This window comes from Coenobita brevimanus, chromosome 68, assembly GCF_032717465.1.
Source record: "Coenobita brevimanus isolate Jiangsu-jjx chromosome 68, ASM3271746v2, whole genome shotgun sequence".
In the NCBI taxonomy this organism is placed as follows: Eukaryota; Metazoa; Arthropoda; class Malacostraca; order Decapoda; family Coenobitidae; genus Coenobita; species Coenobita brevimanus.
This window is the reverse complement of record NC_137021.1, coordinates 14,467,413-14,488,141: the sequence shown is the minus strand read 5'-3', so window position 1 is coordinate 14,488,141 and position 20,729 is coordinate 14,467,413. Positions and strand designations below refer to the sequence as shown.

Below are 20,729 nucleotides of genomic sequence, written 5' to 3'. Positions count from 1 at the left end.
TTTTCTCTGAGTTTTTGTACAGCGTCCCTCTTTTTCCAATATTCCTGTCACATTTCTTTATCCTTCACTCACATCTCTGCCATTCTTTTGTTCAGTCATTTATTATTGTTTTATTCCTCTCAGGGCAGTGATTTAATTTATCTTTTATCTTTTCGACCTTCAGACGATTTTATTCATACCATAGGAGGCCAGTCGAATAGAAGGGGTTAGGTATATCGTACACACACACACACACACACACACACACACACACACTTAACCCCTTGAATCCGATTACTCTAATGACGCACAGACACAAGCATTTTCCTTAAGTTTGACGAATACATAACGGAAAAATTCGAAACCATTTGAAACACGCACTAAAAGAGACAGGATTTGCAGTGTACATCGGCAGTTATAATTTTTCTTCAAATGGAACTGGGAAGATAGTTTTTTTTTTTTTTTAATGTACTTTAATTTTAGTTTCTTCAGACGATTATTGTTCAGGTCAGGGAGAAAAATTGGATTGTGAATGGGTTAACCTCGGCACCACAAAATCGTCTAGTTGTAGTAAGGGTAAACCATTGGAATACATTATTGGACTGAAGGAGATAAGTACGACTGCTCCTTTACAAGTTCAATGAAGTCGTCTTGAAGTAGCGAGAATAGATTATAAGTAGCGTCATAGGCATTAGGGAAATTAATAACGTTTGTGATATACCGCACACACTTCATCCTTATAACGTTTAACCCCTCCAGTTCCATGACGCGTTTTTTATTTTATGCTTGTTATACTTTGAAGATTTAGTTTAAGAGAGAGATTTTACGAGCTGGAGGGGTTAGATACAGCCTTCACTAATCCCGGGACTACCAGGGAGCTCACACATGCTGAATAAAATCGTCTGGTGGCAGCAGGAATAACTACCAAACAACGGCATCCTAGTGTAGGGCTTAGGTTCGCTTTTCTATATGAGTTTGGAGGTACCGCAGCAGTTCTTCCTTAGTGACTTATTATACACATTGCACCTCAATATCCTCTTATAAGGGATGCGAGCTATGTAAATATCAAAGCGATATAAAGAGCATACAAGAGAATGTTTAGGTGTAATGTGCTAAATAAATCGCTAAGGAAGAGGTGTTACGAAGCCACCTAAGCCATCTAAATTACGTCCCTAAAACAGTGGACTAACACACCTGCTCCCACCAGCACATATGTCACTGTCGTCCATTTCTATCCTGGGTTCACTTCCACGAAAAGTTGCTCTTACAACACCAGTAACTCTTGGTTCATTCCATTACTTAGAAACTTTTTCCAGCCTTCATTTTCCCTCCAACCTGAACCATTTACGTTCACTGCCACATTCACGGTACGCTATCCACTATTTCACTTTCACACAGACATGCTTTATTGTTCAGGCGAGTAAGTGAGCTAAGTGAGCGAACAATAACACTGTACAGTATAGGATGTGTGGTAGGGTGTGGATGCCTTTACCACGCATAGCACCAAAAGTGTGCCATTTCTCTAACTGTTAAAACTACAGCAGGTGCGAATGAAAAAAAAAAAATTAAAACTACAGCAGGTGCGAATGAAAAAAAATAAAAGTAATGGATGTTACTTGAGTGATTTTTCTCAGACTTGGCCTCCATACTTCTGAAAAAAGGGAAACATTGCACGTTTAACTACAGAGGACCTGTGCACATCTTTGATAAGCTTATGGAGAAGTATACTGTCACTTTTGGCATTTCTCATGATTGCCACCATATTGCTGAAGGGAAAAAAATATATATATATATATATATATATATATATATATATATATATATATATATATATATATATATATATATATATATATATATATATATATATATATATATATATATAATGTGAGGAAGAAGGAACCAAAGGCAACGAGCCTGCAAAACTATTCCTTCCAAGAGAAAAACAAAATATAAGACAGAGCCAAATTCAAGATCCGATCAGTTCCAGATGCCTGGACACACTGCGTTTGAAAAACTGGAGATCATAGGAAGTAGGAAATACAGACAGAGGGAGACAGTTCCAGAGTTGAGCTGTTGCATAAATGAAGGACTGGGAGTAACGGTTAACTCTTGCATTAGAGAGTGCTACGCGCCCGTCGTAGGGGTGGAGGAATGCATGCAAACAGTTCAGAGGAGCAGTGACCATTGAAGTAGCGATAGAAAAGAGATAAAGATGTAACAGTGCGGCGAAGAGGCAAAGGTTGAAGGGAGTCAGTAAGAGGAGGAGAGTTAATGAGCCGAAAAGCCTTTGACTCCACCCTATTGAGAAGAGCTGTATGTGGGGAGCCTCCCCACACATGAGAGTTGTACTCTACACAGGGGCGGATAAAACCCCTGTATAGAACCAACAATTGTGCAGGGGTAAAGAAGGAACGGAGTCGGCTTAGCACACCCAATCTCTTGGAAGCAGATTTTACAAGAGATGTAATATGATCTTTCCAAGACAAGTCCCGAGTAAATGAAACCCCAAGCATGTTCAAGGATGATGCAGGATTAAGCTGAATATTATCAAACATTAGTGGGTATACCTGTGGAAGATTTTGTCGGGTTGATAGGTGCAAAAACTGAGTCATTGATGCATTAAAAACAACAAGATTATTTTTACCCCAGTTAGAGATATGAGCCAAGTTAGACATTAGGTGTGCCATAGCCTCATCCCTTGTTTGTTGAAGTAACTGCTGAGATGGGCGTTGCGGGAATCGAATGGAAAGGTGAAGGGTGGAGTCATCAGCGTATGAGTGGATAGGGTTAGATGTACAGCTTAGAAGATCATTGATGAATAAAAGGAAGAGCGTTGGTGATAGGACAGAGCCCTGAGGAACACCACTGTTAATAGATCTAGGAGAGGAACGATGGCCGTCTACAACAGCGGCTATAGAACGACCAGAAAGGAAGCTAGAGATGAAGGCACAGATAGAAGGATAGAAACCGTAAGAGGGCAGTTTGGAAATTAAAGATTTATGCCAGACTCGATCGAAAGCCTTAGAGATGTCAAGTGCAATGGCAAAGCTTTCGCCAAAGTCCGGAAAGGAGGATGACCAAGAGTCTGAAAGGTAGGTGAGAAGATCGCCAGTGGAGCGTCCCTGACGGAACCCATACTGACGATCAGAAAGAAGGTTGTGATAGGAAAGATGCTTTAAAATTTTTCTATTAAGAACAGACTCGAAAACTTTTGAGATACAGGATGTTAAAGCAATTGGACGATAGTTAGTGGGTTTGGAATGGTCACCCTTCTTTGGCACTGGCTGAATGAGAGCAAACTTCCAGCAAGAAGGAAAGGTACGAGTTGACAGACAAAGGCGAAAGAGTTTGCCTAGGCCGGGTGTAAGCACAGAAGCACAGTTCTTGAGAACAACAGGAGGGACTCCATCAGGCCCATATGCCTTATTAGTATTGAGGCCTGTGACAGCAGAAAATGCATCAGCTGAAGAAATTTTAATGTCAGCCATGAAGAAGTCAGAGGGGGGGAAGTGATGGAGGAACAGCACCGGAATCGTCTAAGGTGGAATTGGAGGAGAAAGTCTGAGCGAAGAGATCTGCTTTATCAGTAGAAGAAATAGCTACAGAGCCATCCGAGTAGGAAAGAGGAGGGAAGGATGATGAGGTAAAGTTATTAGAAAGGTTTTTGGCAAGGTGCCAGAAGGAGCGGGAAGAATTCGAGTTAGAGAGTTGGGAACACTTAGTACGGATGAAATTATTTTTAGCAGAGCGAAGAACAGACTTAGCACGATTCTGGGCAGAAACGTATAAAAGATGTGATTCAGGGGTGGGTTGGCTCTGGTACCTTTTATAGGCCCTCTCCTTGTTGCGAACAGCATTAGGACAAGCGTGATTAAACCAAGGCTTTCGTGCATTAGTCAAAGGATATGAGAAAGGAATGTATGCTTCCATGCCCGAAAGAATAACCTCTGTAATGCGTAAGGCACACCCAGATGGCTCCCGGCCAGGGAAGCAATAATCATTCCAGGGAAAATCAAAGAAGTAATGCCTAAGGGCCTCCCAGTCCACAGCTCCAAAGTGCCACAGACGACGTTTCTTTGGAGGGTCCGCAGGCTGTACTGGAGCGATAGGACAGGTTAAGGTGATAAGGTTGTGATCGGAGGACCCCAACGGAGAGAAAAGATTAAGCAGAAGGATTAGTTGTAAGGAAGAGGTCAAGTATGTTGGAACTCTGTCCAAGGCGATCAGGGATACGGGTAGGGTGCTGTACAAGCTGCTCTAGGTCATTAAGGATAGAAAAGGTGTAGGCTTGTTCACCAGGTGGATCAGTGAAAGGAGAGGAGAGTCAAAGGTGGTGGTGAACATTGAAATCTCCTAGAATGGAGATTTCAGAGAAAGGAGAAATGGATAGAATGTGTTCCATCGTAGAAGTAAAATAGTCAAAGAATTTTTGATAGTAGAATTAGGAGATAAGTAAACAGCACAGATATATTTAGTCAGAGAATGACAGGAAAGCCGAAGCCAGAGTGTAGAGAATTCGGAAGAATCAAGTTCAGGAACACGAGAGCAAGATAAGTTGTTGCTTATATATACACAACAGCCACCTTTGGCTTTGGAATGAGTATAGAGAAAGTAGGAGGATATAGAAAAGGGTCTGCTGTCAGTTGCCTCAGACAGCTGAGTCTCGGTTAGAAAAAGAAGGTGAGGTTTAGAGAAGGAGAGGTGGTGCTCAACAGAGCGAAAGTTAGAGGAAAGGCCACGAATGTTGCAGAAATGAAGAAGAAGAGAGTCAGACAGTGGTTCCAGGCATCTTGAGTCGTCACCGGGAGAGGGGCAGAAGGTGGGGGCATTTATGGTCCCCCCCCCCCTGGGGACTCCGAGGCTATGTTATTTGATGCCATTTTTTCTTTTTAAATTTTGAAAAGGAGGTGTGGTGTGTAATGTGCATGTAGTTTGGTGTTGATAGTTAGAGAAACTTGTACTGGAGAGCATGCTGGCCTACTCTCTGTGTTACTGAGACACTGAAAAAGTTCAGCAAAGGGGGATGGTCGGGACCTAGTCCCGAGGGCTGATGAAACGGGAGCTCCAGCTCTCCCTATCATCAGCTTTCCATCCGCCGTGGGAGAACTGCCCTGCTCGACTGGTGCTAGTCTACTCCACACACACACATATATATATATATATATATATATATATATATATATATATATATATATATATATATATATATGTTGTGTCCCAAACTGAGCACCAAAGCTGGGTAGCTCGAAGACCGCGAAACTTACAGAGAATTTACACTCATCAGGCAACATTAGCAAACTTCCTCGCTCGAACATGGCCTACAATAATTGGAGGTGTGTAGGGCACTAACTTCATATTCTGTCTATGGTCTGGACATTATCAGTACTTCCTTTTTTTTTTTTTTTTTTTTATCCCTAATTGCTGTTTTACATCAGTTTTTCATAATGATTTTCAAAAAACTTCTAGTTTGAACTTTTAGCCCGCAGAATATATTTAAACTTTATTTTTGCTGCTACAAGACTGTTTTATCTAGGTGAAGAGTTCCCTCGTCATGAACGGGTTAATGAAAATGATTATCAGCCTTTGCCATACCAAAAGCCCTTTGTCCTGAACTGAATAAAATCGTCTGGAGGGAGAATAAAATGAAAATCACGTCATTAAAGTTAAGGGGTTATTAAAATTTTCAAGACAAAAAACTAACCAGCAAACAAAATTCCATACCTGTAACATTTCTACTTCTCATTTCATATTCCCGTTCCCTCTTCCCACCCCTCTTTTGTTTTCTGTTTTCTGTATCCTCTCCCGTTCTCCAAGCCTTTCCCAGTTTCTTCCCCCCTCTGCCACTCCCACTCCCCCTGTAACTCCCCATCCACCTCTCACATTCTGTTTTCTTTCCCAAGTTCATTCTCACATCCCCTACCGCTTTCAGTACCTCTCGCACTTCCCCTCACACTCTCACGCCCTCTCTCACTTCCACTCCGATTCTCACTCTCACTTCTTTCCGTATCATAGTATTCCAGTCCTTACGCCAAAACTCTTCTCTGATCCTCTCCCCTTTTCCTGACCCTTCGTCCCTAATCCCTCTCTTCATTTACCCTCATATCTTCCAAGCTTCCAATCATCCTCTCCCTGATCTCCTTCTTACCTCCTCTCTCCCAGTTTCCTCTCGCAGTAATTTAATTTATTTCCTGATTCGCCATAAACACGCTTTTCATCTGGCTTGCTACGTTGCCCCCGCCTGCCTCTCTCTCTCTCTCTCTCTCTCTCTCTCTCTCTCTCACACACACACACACACACACACACACACACACACACACACACACACACACACACACACACACACACACACACACACACACACACACACACACACACACACACACACACACACACACACACACACACACACACACACACACACACACACACACACACACACACACACACACACACACACACACACACACACACACACACACACACACACACACACAAGTTCATGCTTTTGCCTCACGATTTATCCTCCACTCCTCACCTACGTTTTTAGCGGCATTTTTCTCGCATATATTTTTGTTTATTCACCTGTTTACTTTTTTCCTCCTCCATGTTCTCCTCCTTGTTCTCTTCCTCTTCCTTCTCCTTCGTCCCTTCCTCCTCCTTGTCCTCTTCCTCTTCTTCCTTCTCCTCCTTCTCCTCCTCCTCCTCCTCCTCCTCTTCTTCCTTCTCCTCCTCATCATCATCATCATCATCATCATCATCATCATCATCAGCAGCAGCAGCAGCAGCAGCAGCAGCATGGTCATTGTCATCATCGTCATCACCGTCATTGTCAGTGTTTTCATCGCCACCGTCACCATCCTCGTTATCATCGTCGTCATCTTCAACATCCTCACCATTGTCATCGTTATCACCTTATTCCGTTTGCTAGGAAGGGGGTTATTAGCGCATCCATTAGCAGCAACAGGAAAAAGAAGGACGCGATAATAGTAGAAGTATCACCAATATTTCCCGGAGAAACACTTTACTGCACCTTGTTTCACACATCACTCAGTCCTGTGACTTTCTCACTTTCACAGGTGGCCTACATATCTTGGTCTCATTTATGGTTTTTATCCTGTGTATTGTTTGCCAGAGATATAATGCCTCTTCTTGGCCACCTCAGAACCGTCAGTGGCTCATCACACACAATTCACCAGCTCACTCTTCACCCCTCCACTGCTACTACACTCAATTTATCTTTCCATTTTTAATCCTGTGGGTGATAGTGAGCGCTGAGTTTCTCAGCGGCTTGTGTAGGAGAAAGAGGATGTGGATAATGTGTTTCTCAGCGGCGTGTCTAGGAGAAAGAGGATGTGGATAATGTCTTTGTTCCAGAAACTGTACACTTGTACCGTCTAATACTATTGTCCAGTCGCCTCCCCTGACTTTCTCATTGCTGGAGTCACAGATGCTAGAACGAGACGTAGTGGACAAAGGTGTATGTTATTTCCCACAGATTAATAATTACTGTAACCTCAGCCCACTACGTCACATTAAAGAGTCAGTGAATCAAGCGTTGAAACAGAGGCAGGAGAGGGGGGACGGACTTAAGTACTTGACGGTACAGTTGTGAACAGTAATATCAATACATATATTTAGCAAAGCAGTTATGATACTCTAGCATGATGTTCTGAAAAGTTTGTTGAACTTCGAAGATAGCATCACTGTCAGAATGATTCATGACTATAAGGGTTCAATATTGGATCTTTGTTCTAAAAGGGTATAATTTAGTTTCTCTGGTTTGTTTCATTGAAACTTAGGTTAATTGTAGTTCACTGGTAATGCGGCTGTTCGGAGCACGGAAGTAAATTATACGTTATTGTGGATCTTTCAAATGTAGTATGTTTATGTATACTTATTTTGTATTTTGTAATTTTCGGAGTGTGATTAATTATTATGAATTGTATGATACTGCTTCAATTTCTCCATGGTACGAATCAAGGGAAGTGAGGTGGTGACTGTGAGCTGGGGTGTGGGCAGTTGATCAGCAGCACTGGTATGGAAAAGATATAGCAGCTCATCACGTGAAGTGTGCCCTCGACTCGCGACTTTCCTCCCCGCTGTGACACTTGTGAGCCTATGAAGGATGAGGATGGAAACTCCTCCATACTGAGGAAGCTCTAAACTCTGCCCAAATTGCCCTCTTGATCTACAGCAGGTGTTAGCATAGAAACACCTGCGGACATGCTACCTGCTTCTCAGTCACCACCCTCTTGATGGTCTGTTCTCAGTAAGGTTGTTATGTCACCAGTAATGTGAAGCAGTGTTCCTAAGGTTACTTCTCTTGTAGTTTACTTTCTTATGCTTAGGATTAAGTTAGGATTAAGTTATAATTTTGTGAATAAATTATATTCTCCAATTTACATTTTCCTAGCCCCAGTGTACAAATGAATGATGGGTCATTTCCAACTATGTGAGTAGTAGTAATAGTGCAACTCTGGAATCATGGTAGTCTTCTTTCACATATGAGACTGTTTCCCATAACTTTGCCATGACATTTGGCGCCCGAACAGGGACCCATTAATTCGTTGTGCACGCGGGTTGGCAGTATACAGGGAAGTTTATAATCTTCAGATTTTCACCATGAGTTCAGACACTATAAAGAGGTTAACTGAAGAGGGAAAACAAATGGGCTTAGAGGGCGACAAGCTTATTACCTGGGTAAGAGAAGAGAGAGTGATAGAGCAAAATCGGCAGAGAGAGGAGCGGGCTCAAGAGAGGAAGCTAAAGATCTTAGAATTAGAGGCACAGATTGAAGCTTCGAGGGCTGCTGCTGCTGCTAGTGCTGCTGCTGCTGGTCAGAACGTTCGACCAGTTGCAACCGTAATTAATCCCCCTAAGCTGCCAATTTTCGATGAGGCCAAAGATGATATAGATTCTTATCTGGCTCGCTTTGAGAGGGTAGCTCAAGCTGCAAGATGGGAGAGGTCGTTGTGGCCAGCTGCCTTAGCATCTCTACTAACGGGTCGAGCTCTCGAGATGTATCACCAGTTCACTGACGACATCATTGCAGATTTTGATGAGCTGAAGTCCGCACTTTTGAGAGGTTACGATGTGACAGCAGAGGGTTGTAGGAAACGATTTCGCGACACAAAGTTTCGTGATGGCGAGTCTGCAGTGCAACTAGCTTGTCGAATCAAAAGGAATCTTGTTAAGTGGTTGGAAGCGGATGGATCCAGTCAGACCTTTGAGGATTTAGCAGATCTCTTTGCAAGGGAGCAATTTTTAAGGCAGTGTCCTCCAGCTCTAATGATGTTTTTAAAGGAGAAAGAAGTTAAGAGTTTGCAGGTTTGTGGGGAGGAGGCAGATCGTTGGATTGATGCCCATGGTCACCCTTCCCAGATTAACAAGAAGGTCAACAAACCCGTGGCTGAAGGGCAAGAGAAACCTTCAGAACGCTCTACAACACAGATCAAGACAAAGACCTCAGGGAGTGACAGTAAGTTTGGTAGTAAAGGATGTTGGGAGTGTGGTAAACTAGACCATAGAAAAGCTCAGTGTACTTTTAATAAATCAAAACGGACCAGTGCCGCTGCATCAGGAAAAGCATCTGTGAAAGCTAAAAGTAGGAGAGTTAGTGGTTCAGCTACCAAATTTAATGGGAATGGGCAAAGTTATAAGAACTTAATATTGAACAATGGCTTGGTAGAGGGGCAAGCTGTTACAGCAATGCTAGATAGTGGGTCAACTACTTGCGTTGTAGCAGAGAAGCTAGTTTCATTGAGACACTATACTGGGAGAACAGTTTCACTGAAATTGGTGAATGGGGCAGTGATAGTGTTGCCAGAGGTAGAAGTTGAAATTTCTACACCTTGGTTAATAGGGAAAGTTTATGCTGCTGTGTGTAAGACCCCAGTTTACGATTTAGTTGTTGGTGGTGTAACTGACAATCCATATTCCCTCACAAGTATACAGTCTACCAGTGATCAAAGCTTGGCTGAACAAGACAACGCAGAGGACCTGAACCTAACCAGGAACAGAGTCCCGAGTGGAAGATCTGACACTGAAGCAACGGACGAAGTAACCACAGAGTTGGAACGAACTTCGAGGAGTACTGCTGGTGGATCATCAGACGCTGGACTCGTTGCTGCAGTTACTAGAGCACAAAGTCGCAAGGACGGTAAAGTTAAACAACCCCTGAAGGTGAGCAATGTTGATACTTTCGTGTCTACATCAGAATTTGTGAAAAATCAAGAGGATGATAGAACTTTGAACTCTATAAGAAGTCATGTTCAAAGTAAGAAAATGTTTCAGGCAAGAGGAAGAGTGTCAACCTTTATTCTTAAAGGGGGTAGATTATACAGAGAGATGACAGTTAGAGGAGTGACAAAACAACAGTTGATTGTGCCAAAGAACTATCGTAAGGAAGTGTTCAAATTAGGTCATGAGGGAATCATGAGTGGCCATATGGGGTGCAAAAAGACTCTGGACAGGATTCAAGGAACTTTCTTTTGGCCAGGTATGGTGGCTGATGTCAGCCGCTGGTGTAGGTCATGTGATGTGTGTCAGAGAACCGTGGATAAAGGTAGCATAAAACCAGGAAAGCTTAGGTCTATGCCAGTAATAGACGAGCCATTTGCTAGGGTGGGTATAGACATAGTTGGGCCTATTACACCTAGGGCAGATAGTGGAGACAGGTATATACTCACTCTCGTAGACTTTGCTACTCGGTATCCAGAAGCAGTTGCCTTGCCTAATATAGAGACTACTACAGTGGCGGATGCGTTGATGGAGATCTATTCTAGAATTGGTATTCCAAAGGAGGTTTTGACTGACAGAGGGAGCCAATTTACTTCAGCAATGATGAGGGAAGTTGAACGGTTATTGTCAATAAAATCTCTTAAAACCACTCCATTTCATCCCATGTGTAATGGCTTAGTAGAAAGATTTAACGGTACACTTAAGAAAATGCTGAAACGAATGTGTGATGAGGCACCTAAGGATTGGCCAAGATACATAGCACCATTGCTCTTTGCATATAGAGAAGCACCCCAGTCGAGTACTAGATTCTCCCCTTTTGAGTTAGTTTATGGAAGAACAGTGAGGGGTCCTTTGGATGTACTAAGAGAGATTTGGGATGGATCGGTCAGCACACCAGAGACTGTTAGTACCTACAGCTATGTTCTAGATCTCGGTGAGAGATTGGAAAACACATGTAAGCTAGCAAGGGAAGAATTAGATATGGCACAGGAGTTGGATAAGAGCTACTATAATCGTAGGGCTAGTGACAGAACTTTCAAGGTGGGTGATCAAGTTTTGCTGCTTTTACCAACTGACCATAATAAATTACTCATGAACTGGAGAGGTCCATATAAGATTGTAGAGTGTCCTTCTGCTTTGAATTATGTAATAGATATAAGGGGGAAGAAGAAAAGATTTCATGTGAATATGCTGAAGAAATATGAAGTAGACTACGATCCAGATGATTGTGATGTAGCCGAATCAGATGTAAGTGCTGCTACAGTTATTGAGTACTCTGACGAGGTTGAAAATCTTTTGCTACCTATACCAACCACTGAGAAGTCTTGGAAAGATGTAGAGTTGTCAGTAACTTTGTCTCCATTAGAGAGAGGTAAGATATGTGATTTGTTGAGTATGTACTCAGAGGTGTTCTCTAGTACACCAAAGCTAGCAAATGTTCCTCCCCATGAAATTGTTTTGACTGACAAAACCTCTGTTCGAAGTAAGCCTTATGCTATACCATATAGTTTGCAAGCTGAGGTAGAGAAAGAACTTAATGCAATGGAAGAAGCAGGGATAATTGAAAAATCTAATGCTCCATATAATAGTCCTGTAGTGGTTGTACGTAAAAAGGATAAAGGAGTGAGACTCTGTGGAGACTTTAGGAAATTAAATGGTGTAACTCGGTTTGATGCAGAGCCTATGTTTGACCAGGGGAATATCTTTTCAAAATTATCAGGGTCCCGATATTTTTCAAAACTAGATCTTTCTAAAGGATTCTGGCAGATTCCATTACATGTGGATAGTAGGAAGTACACTGCATTTAGTACTCCCAAGGGTTTATATCAGTTCAAAGTCCTTCCTTTTGGCTTGTGCAATTCACCTGCAGTGTTTAACAGGACAATGAGGAGTGTGTTGGGAGGTATGTCTGGCATAGAAATATTTGTTGATGACATTTTGGTACATTCCTCGACTTTTCATGAGCATTTGAAATTGTTGGATCGGGTATTTTTCAGACTTAAGGAAGCAGGCTTAGTAGTAAATCCATCCAAATGTGTAGTGGGTCAAGCTGAAGTGGATTTCCTTGGTCATAGAATAGGCAATGGGATATGCCAGCCCCAGAAAGATAAGGTTGGGAAAATAGTTGAAGCTTCTGCCCCCAGAACTAAAAAACAAGTTCGTTCGTTCTTGGGACTAACAGGCTATTACAGAGCATTCATACCAAACTACTCTACAATTGCAGAACCATTAACCAATCTAACAAAGAAGAGCAGTCCAAATAAGGTAGTGTGGACAGATTTAGAGCAAAGAGCATTTGATACTCTAAAGAACAAAATGACTAATAAGTCTATTCTCCATTTGCCAGATTTATCCAAAGACTTTGTTTTAAGAACAGACGCGTCAGGTGTGGGTATTGGTGCTGTGCTGATGCAGTCCCATGGAAATGAACTGTGGCCTATATCATACCATAGCAGGAAGCTGGGACAAGCGGAGAGGAACTACAGTGTTGTTGAAAGAGAGTTATTAGCAATCATTGAGGGTGTAAGAAAGTTTCGCCAGTTTTTGTATGGACGAAGGTTTGTTGTTCAGACAGATCATCTGCCTCTGCATTACCTCAAGACTGCTAAGAATTCCAATGCAAGGATTATGCGGTGGGCATTATACATGCAGCAATTTGAGTACAGTGCAGAGTACATTAAAGGAGCTGAGAATGTAGGGGCAGATTATCTTAGTCGTTTGAATGAAGGATATAACACATGCTGTTCAAGTTTGGGAATTCGTTCAGATTCTGTGACAGATGTTGGCTCAGGTTGTTTGGGCTTGCATGTACTTGGTATTGATGAAGATGTAATTCTGGAGAAGTATAATGTTAAAATTAACTGGAATTTAGCTGGCCATGATGTGTGATATAATTTTCTAGAACGTAATATTAGTTGTTAGAACTTGGGTACAAGTTCTTTTGTTCAGGGGGTAATGTCAGAATGATTCATGACTATAAGGGTTCAATATTGGATCTTTGTTCTAAAAGGGTATAATTTAGTTTCTCTGGTTTGTTTCATTGAAACTTAGGTTAATTGTAGTTCACTGGTAATGCGGCTGTTCGGAGCACGGAAGTAAATTATACGTTATTGTGGATCTTTCAAATGTAGTATGTTTATGTATACTTATTTTGTATTTTGTAATTTTCGGAGTGTGATTAATTATTATGAATTGTATGATACTGCTTCAATTTCTCCATGGTACGAATCAAGGGAAGTGAGGTGGTGACTGTGAGCTGGGGTGTGGGCAGTTGATCAGCAGCACTGGTATGGAAAAGATATAGCAGCTCATCACGTGAAGTGTGCCCTCGACTCGCGACTTTCCTCCCCGCTGTGACACTTGTGAGCCTATGAAGGATGAGGATGGAAACTCCTCCATACTGAGGAAGCTCTAAACTCTGCCCAAATTGCCCTTTTGATCTACAGCAGGTGTTAGCATAGAAACACCTGCGGACATGCTACCTGCTTCTCAGTCACCACCCTCTTGATGGTCTGTTCTCAGTAAGGTTGTTATGTCACCAGTAATGTGAAGCAGTGTTCCTAAGGTTACTTCTCTTGTAGTTTACTTTCTTATGCTTAGGATTAAGTTAGGATTAAGTTATAATTTTGTGAATAAATTATATTCTCCAATTTACATTTTCCTAGCCCCAGTGTACAAATGAATGATGGGTCATTTCCAACTATGTGAGTAGTAGTAATAGTGCAACTCTGGAATCATGGTAGTCTTCTTTCACATATGAGACTGTTTCCGTAACTTTGCCATGACAATCACCAGGTTTTGAAATTCATTGCTCTCTTTCTCGTTGTTTATCATTGTGTGTTGGTTATAAACTTAAGTCTGCAGCTATGCACGTTTCTTGAGGGACGAGATGGAAGGTTGGTATAGATGTGGCAGAGAGTAAATTTATTCCAGAGTTTGTAATGGAATGAAAAATGAAACATCCTGCAACATTTATAAAGGAACAGATGTTGAATAAATCCTATAATATATATCAGAGTATAAAATAATGCATTTCGTTTGACTCTTACCAGACATATATTCTTTGTACAGTAATAATTTTCATTGGTACGAATCACTATTTTCTCGCATCGTACTTTCTCTTTTTCATTTTACAGGCATAGCTTCCTCAATTTTTTTTTTCATTCCTTCTTTTTGTCCTCCTCCTCCTTCTCCTCCTCCTCCTCCTGACACCGGGCTCCTGCAAAAGCCTATACAGTTCTCATATATCTCCACTCCGCTCGAGTGCTTCCCTAACAACTCCCGGAGCTACCCTGAATCTCTCATGCCCTGTTTTTCTCTCCGCTTCTTCTGTCCTAGTGCCAATTCTCTCTCCTATGTCCCTCTTTCCCATTCCAGGCCCCGCATTCCTTCCCTCGGTACCTCTATATCTTCCCTCCCTCCCTCTTTCCCGCCACACCTCGCCCTTGTAGAACATAATTACCACAGAACCGTAGAAAAACACACCCTCTTTCTTGTGCAAATGTCGCCCACAGACCCTAGGCCCGGTGTGGTACTGACTGTCCTGTTTTATTTGCATGTTTTCCATAATATCGTTTTGTGAGAGGGAGGGGGGTGAGAAGGAAGACCAGGATCCGTATTCATAAACCTTCCTGAGCGTAAGTTGCAAATAAGATCGTATGTTTAGACTTGTAACTGAACCCATGCAGCTACTTTGTCCATGCTAATCCATCTAGATTGAATATTAAGGTAAAAATACAACACAAAATAACTTATAGAGTATATTTAAATGCCATGAAAACTTAAGTTCTGTATATCTTTCTGAACCCATTTATCCATTTAGCACCTCATGACGTATCTAGCGCGAATAGTAAAGGGGAAAATACGATCGCACCAAGCATTTGATGACAATATTTTACAGTTGCAGTATCAGGATTTAAGATGTTTGGGATCTTGCCTTTATACGTGCTTCGAAACTCAGACAGCTTCCTACCATTCAAAGACAGTTTAGAGTGAATATCCAAAATATAAGAAAACAATGACAAGACAAAATAATTCACAGTGTGTATTTGGTATGAAGACTTGTTTATCGTAAAATTTGGTTCAGATCCTTTATAAATACGGTTCCTGGATGCCTCCCTCCCTCTCTCCTCCGCAGACCCACTTGACGGGGCGCTACAAGGTCTGCTCTCTGAATGCGGCCGTCCTGCATATATCACCGGGGCGAATATCTAATAATAAATTTGCCTTCTGTCACGCCTCTTTGTGGTAGAGTTTCATCTCCCCTCCACTTCCTCCTCCTCTTCCTCCCTCTTCTCCCTCCGCCCCACCGCCCACTCTCCCTGCCTCTCCCTCTCTCGGTTATGTAAACTAGCGGAACTGATGGAAGCCGTATGGAAATTGTTGTATATCAGGAGTCGCTTTGTGTCGGGAGCGCTGGTAAGTGGTGGCGGCCGTGTTGAGAGGACCTGGAGAGGAGACAGAGAGGACGACGGAGATGACTGTGTTTGGGGGGAGAGGCGAATTGTGGGGAAGGAGCCACAGTATCGTTGTTGGCGCTATGTAACGCTGGCAGACGAGCAGATGTTTCGAGCATGTTGTGGGAATGTGAATGTAACGGAGCACGACCAAAGAGCATGACAGGCAGACAAACATATATTAAGAACATGTTACAGGAACGAGAATAAATGAACATGAAAGATAAATAAACATTCGGAGCATGCTGCAGCAAGGCGAATAATTGGATATGAAAGACAAAACAAATATTAGAAGTATGTTACAGGAAAGGGAATATAAGTACATGACTGACAGACAAATTTTAGGTGCAGCTTGCTGGAAAGGGAGTATAACAGAACACGAAAAAAAAAAAAAAAACATGAAAGACAAACTAATATTAGGAGCATGTTGCAGACAAGCAAATATTAAAACGAGTGCTATAAATGAAACTAAACCGTAACATATTTTCTGACAGCTTTTTGCATCCTTTTCCACTGAGGACGAGTTTGATGTTACAGACCCATTATATTATGTGATACGCAGTGGACAAAACAGCTTTCTTTAGTGGGTGTAAATCTCAGATTTTTATGAATTGCAGTGTATGAACATTAATTGTTTCTTTGATATGTCAAAAATCATATAGTCTGGAACCTTGTTCTGCAATACAGCAAGTAATGATTGCGATTTTAAAAATCAGTTAAATTTTAATCTACTTTATATAAGTTGACATGTCATATATGCAGTATCCATAATGCATTTTTTTTTTTGGTCCAATAAATATACAATACCATGAGCTTGTTCTTCTAGTTTTGTTGGTAAAGCCTAAAGCTGGTTTGATCTACAGGGGCGAGTAGTGTAAGGTTTAAGATTTTAAAATAGCCAAGTGCAAAACAAGTTCTGGCAGGCGGGGGGACGCCTGCCATTCATTTGCTTGTAGTGTCATCATCAGGTGACTCTACACTGTGTGACGAGCCAAATGGTCTCTTGTAACAAGGAAGCCAGTTTTTACGCTGGATGATAACCATGTAACTATACAGACACCTGGTGGCCTAGTGGACAAAGACGCTTCAACCGGATATGGCACAGAAGCTTTTAAATCCAAAGAATGGTTGGGCTTTATTGCTTACATAATACAGCTCAAGTATGAACAGCCTTCACTCATCATTTAAATATTGCACCTAGTAGCTTAGCCCCAGACTCCTGCACTTCTGAGTGGGCAGTAGGTGGCGGATGATAGAATTAGTAGAAGAAAATGAATAGCAACATCAAGGAGCTTGACGACTTTGATAACTCGGAAACATGACATATTGCGAAGAACAGATAATCGGTGTTATATTTGTTGACCTAAACGAGTAAAGAACTTCTATTGTTCATAATTTCTTCAGTGTCGTCAATCAACCGAGAGACGCCAATTCACAGGTGTGCACTCAAGCGAGCCAATCACGGTGGATGTTTCAACCAATTCATCTCCCTGACAAGCGTTTAATAGACAAAGTTACACAAAATCAGTCCAGAGAATTAAACTGTACAACAGGAGAGAAGCTGAGAGCACTCCAGCTAATTATATTGCTGGATGTATTTAAGTAAATGTCACTTATTTGACTCAGGCATTGTATATCCTGATTTGTGCTTTCATGTGTGTGTGTGTGTGTGTGTGTGTGTGTGTGTGTGTGTGTGTGTGTGTGTGTGTGTGTGTGTGTGTGTGTGTGTGTGTGTTTCTGAAGGGAGCATAACTGTAGTCCAAATTGGTATTATTGAATTTCATTGTATCCTCAAATAATAAATTACTGAGGTCATTTTGACTGATTTAACATTATTGGATTATAAGGAATTCAATCAAAATAAATGCAGATAAAAGTTATACGCTTTTCAGAGGCAGTTGGGTTCATTCTGCCCACCTCCACGAGATTAGAAAAAATATTCAGCCCTCTACAACGATTGAGATATATTTCGTCAGCATATTAGGTTAGACAGGAATATACTGCGTTAGTTATGTAAGCTGGTTTGGATAGGTTTGTTGGTTACCATAATTTTGCACGAGTAAGATTTTTTTTTTTTTTTTTTTTTTAAGTGTCCGACTCTGGGCAAAGGCATCAGGGCCTATTCCCAAGTCCCAGTAGTCCTTCTTGGGGCCCAGTAGTCTTCCTACATCTCCACATGTCACCACGTTTGCGCCAACACCCACCATCCATATTGGGTACATGCTAGGGCTGTCTCATACAGGACTGGTGTACTAGTATCAGCGGGGGTACTTTTATGACATGTCGGTGGGTCATCTGGTAGATGAGAAAAGTCTGCTTTTTAAGAAATTCAAATCCTTAAACTGTTCCCTGCCCCACCCGGGATTCGAACCTGGGTCCATTAGAACTGCAGGCCGCCTCATTTCTCGTTCAGTTACTGTTCACATCTCTCTCTCTCTCTCTCTCTCTCTCTCTCTCTCTCTCTCTCTCTCTCTCTCTCTCTCGCTCTCTCTCGTTGAATAGAAAATGCATGTGGAATACTTGCTCTGACATTCTGTTAAGCCTCAATTGATGCAGTGGGGGAAATATCGCGGTATTGTGCTGTTAGTTATACACTGTCATAAAGGCTTGACGTAAAAATTTTTGAACTAGTAGAGCACAAAATTTCTATCAGCTAAGAATAAAATTAACAAATAGTACAAATCATTGATATTTGTGAATTGGATGACTAATTTAATTGCCAAAAATCTGGTTTCAGTTACAATTGTATCTGAAGTAAAACCAAAACGACACAAAGCAAACTAGAACAAATCACGCCCAAATAAGATAGTGAAGTGCTTCGCTAATGGGATGAGATTTGGCTACTGTACCATTTTTTTTCGGCAAATAATAAACTGCAAGAAATGACGTTAATGCTACATGCTTTGAAATGTTGCGTCCATGCCTGACAGTACAGTACCTCACATGATAAAGTAAATTACTGTACGGCGACAGAGTGAAAAGAACCCCAGCTTGGCCCTGTGCACTTTGCCCTGATTATTGGACACTTATTCTCGTCAGTTTGGGAGGCTCTTAGTACCATTCCCCTACCAATTTACTGTGGCTTACGGCACCTTAACACTAACTTTGCTTTCACTTACGGAAGCAAATATAAGGACGTACATAAACTACGAGACGAGATTAATGTGTAGTATGCGAAATAAGTCCCTAAGGATGTGGTGCTGGAACCTCCCAACACACAAAATAATATATATAACAAAATTAATGTATATTGACGTAATTTAAATTGTTAAGGAGGTGGTACTAGAAAATCTCCTGAACTATTGAGAAACCGAGTCTTGGTGTGGTTACTTCTGCGAGCTACTTACGAAGACATGTAAAGACATCAACAAAATAGGGAAAATAATGATATGAAATATGTAGTATAAATCGCTAGGGAAGGGGTGCTAGAAAATTCCCCCAAATAACAGGAATAGTCTGCGAGCTTTGGCGTAGGGGCTTGTGCACCCCACCTGGGACCTGAATAAAAAGCAAGAGAACACTAGTGTGACGTATGAGAAATAAATCGCTAAGGAAGAGGTGCGAGGAGTCTCCAAAGTCAGCGAGAATAGGTGCCTTGGTGTAGTGGCTTGTGCGGTCCACTGAAGAAAATAAATGTAAGGACCTGAATAAAATGGAAGATAACTATTGTGTGTGTGTCGTGTGGAAAATAAATCGCTTAGGAAGAAGTGCTAGGAACTCACCAAAACCAACTGGCATAGCTTAGGAGCCCTGGTGTTGTGGCTTGTACAACTTTCTTCCCCTGCCACAACACGCCGCGTTAAGAGACCAGCAACAATTTGCCACGCCGTTACTTGTAATTGACATTTCGTCTCGCCTCTCCTCGACACATCCTTCTCTTTCCTCGTTCACTGGGTGCTGGTAAATTACACCCTGTCTCGCGAGCCGCCCTTCTATTGTTTCACCCACGGTAATTTCATGTTATTGTTTTGTCGGAGTGCGCGTCGAGTGGCGAGTTAGGTTTTTATTTGACTTTTTTACAGCCTCGTACATGTCCTCTCTTTTCAGGGTGGAATGGAGTGGGGAGTGGAGGAGGATTGAGACAACGAAGAGGATAATGAAAGCAAGTGATGGTGTGATAATGACGGTGATGGCAGATAGAGGAGAAGGGGATGAGAGGGAGTGTGCATGTAACAGTTGTTGGGCGGGTGCAGGTGCCTCGTCGTCTTACAGTTATGTCTAGTAATCTGGCAGCGCTGACGCCAGGACAATAGGAGAGATGAACAGTATACAGAACATTGTATCACTGCCATACTACTGTGATGAATCTCCCGATTTAGGTTGTTAATTTCTATGTCTGTCTGTCTGTCTCTCTCTCTCCCTTTAAATATACGAGTCTGTATATAAACATTATATATATATATATATATATATATATATATATATATATAATCATCATCAGCCGTTTGAATATCCACTGCAGGACCGGCCTATCCCGACCGAAGTTGGGACGATATAGCCAATGTATCTCTACCAAGTGGCTTAGGCTGTCTGGTAGAGATTGTATGTAGGGTGAGAAGTGCTTGTAAGTGTAATTGTAGTGGCTTTGGATGTGTGTGTAGTCTGTAAACCAAGTGTAATCGGCCCGCGCAAGCCAACTGGGTGCAAGCATACTTTATAGTAAGCGACACTGGTTCAACCACAGCACCCCTTGTGTCCGCCAATGCAGTACGTGGCCGGGTGAACACTCCCAAAGTTTATTAACCTAGCGGGGCGCGAACCCTGGTTCACCCGTGTACGAAACGCACACTCTACCACTGTACCACAGAGGCTCCATATATATATAATATATATATATATATATATATATATATATATATATATATATATATATATATACAGTATATGTATGTATGTATATACAGTGTGTCCTGGGAGGATAGTGTGTAACTGTGGGAAATGCTATATGAACATGTGTCCAAATCTCAACCGTTATGGAACTACAATTATTGATGAGCTTACGCTTGAAAATGGTCTCCTCTTAATTCATCCACAAGATCATGAGTAAATGTA

General features: G+C 41.8%; 1 protein-coding gene across 1 annotated transcript; it reads left to right on the top strand.

The window, feature by feature from the left end:
* Positions 1–8,604: 8,604 nt before the first annotated feature.
* Positions 8,605–13,110, top strand: LOC145405825 (uncharacterized). The gene has a single exon (XM_080277063.1). It carries the CDS (start codon positions 8,605–8,607, stop codon positions 13,108–13,110), a length of 4,506 nt encoding a protein of 1,501 aa, XP_080133189.1.
* The last annotated feature ends 7,619 nt before the right edge of the window (positions 13,111–20,729 follow it).

Excerpts from the sequence above, each read along its gene's own strand:
- LOC145405825 (XM_080277063.1), top strand. The coding sequence starts at position 8,605 with ATGAGTTCAGACACTATAAAGAGGTTAACTGAAGAGGGAAAACAAATG.